Source organism: Octodon degus, unplaced genomic scaffold (genome assembly GCF_000260255.1).
Source record: "Octodon degus isolate 3935 unplaced genomic scaffold, OctDeg1.0 scaffold00144, whole genome shotgun sequence".
Classification (NCBI taxonomy): Eukaryota; Metazoa; Chordata; class Mammalia; order Rodentia; family Octodontidae; genus Octodon; species Octodon degus.
Genome location: NW_004524720.1, coordinates 4,101,505 through 4,112,548, shown reverse-complemented (window position 1 = coordinate 4,112,548; position 11,044 = coordinate 4,101,505). Strand labels below are relative to the sequence as shown.

Below are 11,044 nucleotides of genomic sequence, written 5' to 3'. Positions count from 1 at the left end.
AGAGAGAGAGAGACGCTAGGGGATAAGAGATTATCTGTTTTGTTAATTCTTTCAAAGATCCATCTCTTTGATTCATTAATTATTTGTATTATATTTTGGTTTCAATTTTATTAATTTCTGTTCTGATCTTTATAATTTCTTTGCTTGTACTACTTTTGGAATGTAATTATTCTTGTTTTTTACATCCTTGAAGTACATCATTAGGTTACTTCATTGGGTTCACTCTGTTTTTCTGATGTAGGCATTAACAGTGATAAACTTTCTTCTTAGGACTACCTTCTTTATCTCCTATAAGTTCTGATATGTTGCCCTGACATTATGATTTGATTCTCGGAACTGTCTAATTTCTCCCTTGATTTCTTTTATGGATTATTGATTATTCAAAAGCATATTGTTTAAAGTCTGTCTTTTTCTCTTTGCTGAGACAGAACACCTGATGCCCAAAGTTAAAGGAGGAAATGTTTATTACCTCACAGTGCAGAGGTTTCAGTTCAGAGTTGGCTGCCTCCAAAGCAGGTTGGGATGCCAAAGGGGCATCCAGAGAATAAATAGTTCATGGTGGGTAGAAGGCAGCATAATAATGAAGCAGCAGCAGCAAGTGGCAAGTAGCAGCAACAACAGTCCTCTGTCTGCCCTTTATATTCTATCCAAGCTGTTCATCTTAGGGTGGGTAGCAGTCATAACCAGATTGGGGTATTGTTAATCCTACCATTACACCATAAATCAATCCCAAAATCATGTTCTTACACAAGACACATTTTACATCCAGCCACTTCTGAAAATCTCCACCTGTGGCCCCATGAGGCTTTGGGAGCACATGTAGACACAAGCCTTAACAATTTCCATGCATTTGCATCCCTTCTGTGGTTTCTTTTGCTATTGAATTCTGTTTTCATCACACTGACTTATTCTTGTCAGTACATTATTTTACTGTTACTAATTTCTTTCCCTACCCTTCTGCTTAAATGCTCACTCCTACACTAGAGCTCCCAGTATTCTTAACCTTATTATTTCTTTCTAGGTTATACTTGTGAATATTTTGTAGTGCTGGTTTAGTGGGCAAGAATTTTTTAGAGACTCTTTGACATGAACATATTTTAATTCTCCTTTAGTCTGGTTCACAAGTTGTTTTATGTTTGTGTTGAAAATTCTGCTCTAATTCTGACAGATTTATCTACATAGATGATTCATTGCTTTTCTTCTAGCAGTTTTTAAACTTCTATCTGTTGGGATTTTGATGGTGTGTCATGAAGCAGTTCTTTCCTGGCCATGGTTATTTAGGATTGAGGGTGCCTCATTTGTCTTTGTGTTAAATTATTTTCCCAAATTTGGTTGGTTTTTTTTTTTTTTCAGAACCGGGGATTGAACGCAGGCCTTTGCGCTTGCCAGGGAAGCACTTATTCCACTGAGCCATCTCCCCTGCCCCTGGAATTTTTCTATTATTTTTGTTAACAGGTTTTTAAATGCCATTTTTTTGTCTTCTTTTTTAATGATGGGTTAGTCTTTTCAGAATCTAGTAGTTATAGAGTCAATGTTTCATGGTCTCTTGTTATTTTCAAGGTGTCTCTGTGTAATTGCCACCAGCATCAGCCTGTCCTCTACTTATCACACTCTGTCCTCACATTGGTCAGTTCTGCTGCTCACATTTTCAGTAAAGTTTTTAATGTCCTGGATTTCTCTTTGTTGCCTTTTCTAATATCAAGAATATATAAAGAACTCAAAAAGACTAGACCTCACAAAAGACTTAGTCAAAAATTGACCGCTGAAATGAATAGACACTTCACAGAAGAAGTACAAATGACCAATAAATACAAGAAAAAAAAATATTTAGTATCTTGAGTCACTACACAAATGCAAGTCAAAACAACAGTAAGACTCTACTCCAGAAAAATAGCTATCATCAAGAAATCAGACAATAACAAGTTCTGGAAAGGCTGCAGTGAAAAAAGAACCTAATAGAACCATTATATGGAAATAATTATGAAGAACCCTCAAAAAACTATAACTAGACATTTCATTTGACAGCACTGTGACACTTCTGTGTATTTTTCTAAAAGGTTAGAAGACATCATATCACTGTTATACATGTCTATCTTTGTTTATAGAAGCAAAAGTCATAATAACTGAATCTTGGATACGGTCAGTATGTCCATCAATAAGATAAATGGATAAAGAAAATATATAATTTATGTACAATACCGTACTGCTCTGTCATAAAGAAGGATAAAGTTGAATGCTTTGTTGGGAAATGAATGTACCTTGAGATTATAATATTTAGGGAAATAAATTAGCCATACAAGTTTAAATATCTCATGGCTTCTATCATAGGAGAAACCCAAAATATAAATGAAAACCAAAATAAAACATAGACAATAGGAAATAGAGAGCTAGATCTTTTGACAGAGAGAGGGTGGGACCAAGAAAGGGGAACCACGTGTTAGAGGAAGGTAGAGGAAAGGGAGAAGGATGGGATTAAAAAATTAAAGATGCGTTATGTGCATATACCAACTCCAATTCCCCACAAGCCATGTAATTACCATGTAATGCAAACATGTAGTAATTAAATTAGTTTTTTTCAAAATACATCTATGCATTTTAAGTGGTTTACCTTATTCCTTAATAAAGCAAAGAGCAATGATGTATTTTTATCAGGATATATTTAAATCATTTTAATTACAGGAAGATGACTATAGCCCAGCAGCATAAAATGAAAGACATCGTGCTTCAAGTCCAGGTAACACACACCTTTTATGAGTCTATGTCTGATTACTAACTTCTGTGATAGTAATACATATAGATAACATTAGTACATATGTGACAGACATGTATGTGTATGTGTACTAAAATCCTAAAATGGGTCTTTCCTTATGACTCACTTTTCTTAGTTTTTGAAAATAAAATGGTAAATCCAGGCATATTTATATAATATCAAGATTTTAAAAGTTTTTTTGGTTACTTAAATATATGAAGAAGAGAACACCATTTCAGGAGTCATAATAGGGACTTAAGAGTTATCTGACTTTCAATAAATTCCTTTTAACTATTTGATCTTCATGTATTCCATCATTAAAATGATGAAGCAGTTACTCTTTTCTCCAAAAATTACAGATTATAAAAAGAAGATAGAAAAAATATGCTTCAGAAATTTCCTATTAAATAGCTCACTATCTTTTATGCAGTCCAAAAGGAATATATAAGTAGCTCATTGTTCTATTATTTGGTGTACTTTTTGTTTGTTTTTTAGTAGCTACCATAGCATCAGTACTAGTCAGTTTTCCTGTCACTAAGGTAAGATACCCAACAACTGTGATTGATTGATTGATTGATTGATTTATCTATTGTGGTATCAGGGATCAAACTCAGGACCTTATGCTTGCCTGGCAGGCATGTATGCTGCTGAGTTATCTCTCTGACCCAACACCTGTAATTTTAAAAAGAGACTTTTATTTTGGCTTACAGTTTCAGTAGGTTCAGTTTGTAGTCAACTCCAAGACAGAAGGAGTGTGGGCAGAAGGTGTGGTTAGGGACAGTTAATCAGGAAGCAGGGTTGGTGTGGGAAAACCCAGGAACAAGAATTCCTTTTCTCAGGTCATACCCACAATAACCCACCTCTAACTGGGCCCTACTTCGTGAAAGTGTGTTTAGCTATCCAGCTCATCAATGTATGAATCTACTAATGAGTATACTATCCCCTGTAATCCAGTCTCCTTCTAAACACATGAGACTTTTCGTACCCCCATTTCACTAAATGGCTTTAAATAAAGGTTGTATACATCTGAATAATTCAAAAACATGGTTTAATACATTTGGGGAAAATAAGAGTGTCAGTTAGACACTGAATGTAAAAAATTCAACTTTATATTAATTTTTTGGTAGCTAGACAAACATAGCAGCAGAAGCAATTTAACTCACAGGGACTCTGAACATGACCCATGTTTAGGATCCCACCAGGCCACCATCAGAGTGTCCACTGGGCTCTATTCAGCCTGTGACTTGGGAGCCTTTTTCCAAGCTAAGTGGGTAGAACAGACATCAGCTACTTGCAGTGGGCACTGTACAGTTTTCTCTCTGAAGCCCTCTACCATAGCCAGGTTACCTCATGGCAGTATTCTTCTTTTTCAAGAATCTGCGACAAAAATCATATAACATAAGTTGACTATGGAAGTATCCTATCCTCTTACCGTACAGTGCAACCCAATAAAAGAGACAGCATCCTGTCATTGCTCTATGTCAGTGGTGGTGAACTTTGTAGAGACCAAGTGCCCAAACTCATTTATCGTAAAGTACCAACACTGCAATAAAACCTGAATGCTTGGCTCTTGGGTCATGGGGCATCTTGTTGACAGAGAGGGCTCTAGAAGGAAACCACTGGTGCCACATGCACTGGGAAGGGACTAGCTAGAATGCATCCCCATGATCAGGGCCCTCAGAATTCTACCTGCCATAATCACTTACCACCTTATTTTAGTTGGAACTATTTTGTATATTAAGAAGGAAATTAACCAAGTGAGTTAGCATGCTGCTTTGTCTTAGCTACTAAGGATGCCAAAGTGAGGATGATCACCTTAGCTCAGAACTAAATCCCCATTTCTTAAAATATTGCATTGTATTACAAATATTAGGACTCTCTAGCTTCCTTTAAGATTTTTTTTTAAATTTAGAATCAGAATTATCTGTGCAGGTATATTTTTCTGGAAAGAGTGTTTATGAATGTAATAGCGAATTGATGTACCTTCTCTAACATTCTAATAGAAACCATGCCAATCTAGGCTATTTTATAGAAGTTAGGAGAAGATAAAAAGTGACCAATTTATGATTACAGGACAAATTAGTGGTTAAAACTAAGCTGCAAATATGGCTATTTGAATTCTGCCCATCTGTGCTATAATGAAGATTTGTTTTGTTTCACCGCAGCACCATGAAGAATAGGATCAATTTGTATTACAATATATCCACTTTAAAATGCTTTAGTGGCTCATACAAAACTGTAGTTTTTAAATGAATTGTTAGTTCCCTTTGTATAGAGAATCATTGTTCCAGTTATTCTTCTAATATAGATTTAAAATAATGTAGTTAAAAGCCATCAGAACATCAGGATTTATGACTGTCGTCGGAAGAAGAGTGCTGGCCTAAGGGGTAAAGTCAGTGTTAAACCAACCCTATTTCTATGATAGTGGAGTATAAAGGCCCCCTGACAATTACACTATTGCTTTTTTGATTTTTTTCTATTAATAGTTGTCTGATATAATTGAGTGATCTCATATTTTCTGCCTATACATTTATGATTTTTGTCTTTTCCTCTTGAAGTTTTCCCCTAACAAGTATGTGGTGACCATCTTTGTCTCTTTTGATCATGGTTGGTTTGCAGTTCACATTGTCTGTAAACAAAATAGCTACCCCTTCTTTTGTGTTCCTGTTGCATAGAGTATGGTTGTCTAGTTTTTTAATTTCAGACTATGAGTGTCCTTTAGAATTAAATGTGTTTCTTGCATATAACATATGCAGATTTTGTTCCCTGATCCATTCTTCTAGTCTGTTTCTTTTGATTGGTAAGTGGAGGCCATTTACATTGATGGTTGTGGCTTATTTTTGTCATGTCATTTTCCCACTGTTGGTTTCCTGCTTCCCACCCACCCCCATTTAATTGCTTACCCCAATAGGTGGTTTCTTTCTGTTGTGGTTCTTGAAGTTGTGGTAATTTTTATCTCTTTCTAGAATATCTTTTAGGACTCTTTTGTAGGTTTGGTTTTGTGGTCATAAATTTCTTCAGTTGTTCTTTGTCATGGAAGTATTTTATTTCTCTATTAACTTTAAAATATAGTTTTGCAGGGTACATCATTCTGGATTAGAAATTGTTTTCTTTCAGAACTTGACATACTTCTCCCCATGCTCTTCTTTACTTGAGGGTTTGTGTTCACAAGTCTGCTGTGATTCTGATGGTGTTTCCTTTTTTAGAGGATTTGTTTCTTTTCTCTAATAGCATTCTTTTCTATGTATTTAGGACAGGGTCTACAGGGTCTCACTACATAGATTGGAGTCATAGTGATTCTCCTGTTTTCAGCCTCCCAAGTGCTGGCTTTACAGGTGTGCGCCATCACACCCAGTCTCAATTGCCATCTCAGCATGCCTTGGGGGCAGAGCCAACATGGCATGACAGGGATCAAATCCTGGTCCCTGCATTTGCCTAAGCAAGTGCTTTAGTCCACTGAGCTATCTGGCCAACCTCTAATAGCTTTTAATATTGTGTTTTGTGCTTCATTTCTGGGATCTTGATTGTTATACATTTGGTGTACATTTATTTTAGTCACAGCTAAGTGGAGTTCTATATTTTCTCATTGAGCTGTATGTCACATTCAGTTCCCATGTTTGAGAAATTTTCTGCTATTACTTTTGCAAAGCCTTTTTATGTCATTTGTGTTGACGCTTGCTTTTCCATTGGTACTTGTCAGTCATGTATTATTTTTCTTTGCATTGTCTTGCAGCTCTTGAATCCTTATTTCCTGATCTCATGTTACTTTCAAGAGGTATTTCCTTTCTAGCCATGATCCTATCTTCAAGGTCTTATCTTCAGTTTCATTCAAGCACTTTTACCAGCATTCAGTAGAAATTTTAATTTCCTGGATATCTGTTTGAATCTTTTTCATGAATTCTGTTTCTTTCCTGTGCTGATCTTGCATGATTTCCTTCATTTTCCTGTCATCCTTTATTTTTTAATCTATCTCTGCTCTAGACTTGCTAAGCATTACCTTCATGATTGTTGTCATTTCCATTTTACCTGAGAGACTACTTCTGACCTGATTTCCTTCGTAGCCTCATGGATTTGTTTCTTTACTTTCATTACCATCATTTTAGAAATTTCAAGTGTGTGTCTTCCATTTTCTTCTATCTTCATGCTTTGTGGACTTGTTTTGGGTGGGCTGGAGGTCTGAGATGGCATTTTGATTCTTCATCTTGTCATTTTCACTTGGTCTTAGCCAAAAAGCCAAAAAGTGATTGCATCTTGTCATTTTCAATTTCAAAAAATTTTATTTTGTTTTCTGTTTGATCTTTGTATATTTTTGTAATAGATATCTACATCAATTGTTTGAAGTCCTCTTCATGAAAAGTCTGTTCTGGGATGTTTTTCATGTGCAGGAAGTTATTTGTGTCTACCAAAATCCTACCTTTCCAGTTAAGAGTAAGATGTTGGTATCTGTTTGGTTTAGTCCCCAGTTTTGTGGTAGTGTGGTGAGGTTAAAACTCTAGAGCTTTCCAGTATTGTTATAGCACAGAGAACAACAGATTGTAACAGATATGACATCCTACCTAAACTAGTATAATTAGTGATAACAATAGCATGAAACACAGTTTAGAAACTAATAAACAGTGGTAACTCTTAATGCTTTACCTCAAACCATAGGTGAAAAATCTATAATTGCATAATAAAACTGATTATAAATTATCCCCAGCCATTTAGAAAAGAGAAGAAAAACATTGAGAGAATAAGAGTTGTCCCACTCACATGCTTCTATTCCTGTGTCCTTGTCACAAGCACAACACTGGTTCACCTGAGTTACTGTCTGTTGGCTCATACTGTTGTTGCTTCAGACTTTTGCATACCACTAGTCCCAACTGTCCATTCCATGTGCCCTAGTCAGGTCTCTACTTTATTGCTGGCATTCCCTCCAGTCTCTGGGCCTTCCCACATGGTTTATCTCAGGTGTGGCAACAGTGAAGGGAGGGACAGGTCTCTAGGGCTTCCCTCTCAGGTCACCTGGATCCCAGCAGCTGTGAAGGGAGAGGCCAATTCTCTGGGTTCCCTCTCAGTTAACCTCTACTTTCAATTTTAAAACTGAAAAAGTCCTTCTACCAAAGGGACATAGCATTGTGTTTTTAAAAACCTCTCACACTTTTCTCCTATAAATTTGTACTTCAGCATAATAGTAGCCTGCTGTGTTTCTCAGTAGCTGTGCCTTATGTTACTTATAAGAAATAATATGTATGCTTAGCCACTTGGCATAACAAATGGCAGTGGCATGCATATAAAAGAGTCAAACTGGGATTTTTATCCACATTTAAGTGCTGTCACAAATTTTGTATGTTTTTCTGACCATCATGGGGAGGAGGTAAATAAACCCATACCATTCTTCTTCTAGTAATTACATGTAAACATGTACTTTACAATAATGGAATGTGGGTTTATTGGGAGAAGTAGCCAATTTAGTGCAATGAAACATGAGAAGCCAGATTTCTACATTTTGGAGGAGGTCAAAATTGAATCATCAGATCAGGTGTCTATGCAAGATGGAAATAATGACTTTGAAATTGCCCATGTGAACCAAAGTGTCTGTGACAGTGAAATGGAACAAGAATTAAATGACACAGATACAAGGAATACAGACTTCTTTGGTTTATATGATGAAGAAGACAGTACATATTTGACTAGTCAACATGTTACAGATAGTCACTCAAATTTTGTTGATGTTGAAAATTTTGTTGTTTGTTAACACTCAGTAATATTACTAATTCAATACTTTATTTTTTGATATATTTCCGATTAAGTACTTAGTGTTTAATATGTCATAAAATTAAAATTAATAGCTCATCAATAATAATATTCTAAAGAATAAACATGGGAATATACCTTTATGACAAAATTGACATCATGCCCAATATTCTACCTCATTTTTCTTTTGTAATAATCTTGTTATATGTCACTGATATAAACCAAATATTACTATTAACTTTTTTTTTTTGGTGATGGGAGTCAAACTCATGACATCATACTTGCCAGGTAGGCACTGTTCCACTGGGCTGCATCCCCAGCCCACTATAACCATTTTATCTGGGAATTTCTTTAGCTCAATCCACAATTTTATTAAGCCTAAGTGTTCATTGTTCTACATAGCACTGTCCCTCACTCATCACCAAGCTCCAGTATTAATTAATTTTCTAGTCTTCTTCCTTCTAGAATTCCCTCGTACAGTGTTTTACATTCCTTTGGTGTGTAGACACAGCTTTTTTACTCTTTCTGAAGATTACAGTCCTAGTCTCATTATCACCCTTCCAGCTTCTGCTGTCCTGTTGAACCCAAAACCATTAGCACAAGTTTTAGGGGGATTTTTGTTGTTGTTTATTCACTCCATTTCCAGAAGTTTTTATTACTTGATATCAAATTATCCTCAAATTTAGTAAAATTAAGTTTATTTAAATAATACTGGTTTATTCATGGATTTTTTGAGATAAACTGAACAATGGCTTTGCTTGCTGTTATTTTGACTGAAATCTTTTCTGTGACTACAGGGAGCTTGGATATTTTTCTCTCATGTGCCTGGTATCCCAGCATTCATTAGTTATCCCAGGGTCCTTACAAGAACACAAAAGGAAAAAGAAGATGACAAAGGTTTTTTCATAAACTGAAACTATAAGGCCTTAAAATTCTATAAGGATGTCCATAGTTAAGTAGCATATACTTAAAGGTGAAAGGAATTGTTGACAGCCATTTATAAAGTCATGATAAACTTTATTCAATTTATTTATTAATTTTTGCGTTTGGTACAGGGTCTCACTGCATAGATTGGACTCGTGGTGATCCTCCTGTTTTCAGCCTCCCAAGTGCTGCGATTGCAGGTGCATCACCATGCACAGTCTCAGTCGCAATCTCAGCACACCTCAGGGGCAGCGCCAACACAGCACACACCAGGGATCAAACTCCAGACACTGCGCTATGCTGAAGCAGGCGCCTTAGTCCACTGAACTATCTGGCTGGCCCTTAACATCATTCAGTTTTAATGAATGTCTTAGTGACATAAAATAGTGTAAATTTTCTATTACTAGGTAACCAGTCAGATTTTTCCTAAATAACAAATTATGCAAAACAGTGATTTAAAGTAGCAGATTCATCATTTCTCTTAGAGACAAGACAGGTTATTTCTCAGTTGCCCATTTAGCATAGGTTGTATTATCTTAGATGGCTTCACTCGTATATCTGAGGTTCCAGCTGAGACAACCAGGACAGATGAGACCTTTTTCCATCTTTTGCCTTCCAGGGAGCTAGCCCTGGTGGTATGTAAAAGTTTCGAAGAGAAAATAAAACAAAACCCAAACGTGCTTTGAAGCCTAAATTCAGATCTCACAAAGCATCATTTGCCTTGTATCCTGTTTACCAATAAGTGACAAATCAGGTCACTGCAAGAAGTGAGGGACTAGGATTTACCTTTTCATATGAGCAACTATAAAGAATTTATGGCCATGTGCAGTAGTCTAACATCATGCAAAAAATATTCTCATTCTCTTGCTCTCCTTTTCCATGTGTAAAATTTAGTTAAATCTAGTTGGTCTCATCACTGTAGTTTAATTTTCTAAAGCTTTGGTAGAACACAGAGTAGGCTACTCTATAAAGAGACCCCAGGTAATTAAATAAATATTTATGATAGAATATTATTTTCCTAGGGCCAGCCAAATAGCTCATCGATTAAAGCACCTGCAAGCAGGTGCAGGGGTCAAGGGTTTGATCCCCAGGCCTGCTGTGCCGGCCCCACCCCCAAGGCACACTGAGATTGCAACTGGGCATGGTGGCACGTGCCTGTAATCCCAGCACTTGAGAGGTTGTAAACAGGAGAATCACCACGAGTCTGATCTAGTAGTGAGATCCTGAACACCCTGTAGACCCTTCTCTATAATACAGGGGAAAAAAGTATTTTCCTGTCATATAAAATTTGAGTAGATAATTCCAGGCAGGTCTAGAAGTCTATTTTCTAAGTTCCAATGTCCTTGCTCTAATTTCTCCTTGAAATTTAGAAATTTTGTAGCTATCAAAGTTTCTGTTTAACTCAAAGAAGTTAGATGTGTGTGTTCAAATAACCATCATGGCTATCTATAAGTGGTCGTAAAATAAAATTTGTAAAAAGAAATTCATAAAAATGCCATAAATAATACCTTTTTATCTTTATTCCCCCTAGAAAGTAGCAGATGATCTGAAAGTTGAGAACAAAGCCCTTCAGGAACAACTTAAACAGGCATTACTGGTGAAGAATATCATGTTTCCATAAAATTATTATGATAA

At 36.1% G+C, this 11,044-nt stretch overlaps 1 protein-coding gene across 1 annotated transcript in view; it reads left to right on the top strand.

Annotated features, from left to right (window-relative positions):
• The window catches only part of Ccdc7 (coiled-coil domain containing 7), a 95,383-nt gene that overhangs the window by 68,845 nt on the left and 15,494 nt on the right, over positions 1-11,044 (top strand). The window contains exons 14-15 of the mRNA XM_023701944.1: positions 2,680-2,734; positions 10,941-11,006. Coding sequence (XP_023557712.1) covers positions 2,680-2,734; positions 10,941-11,006 — 121 coding nt within the window. The remainder of the gene's footprint in view (positions 1-2,679; positions 2,735-10,940; positions 11,007-11,044) is intronic.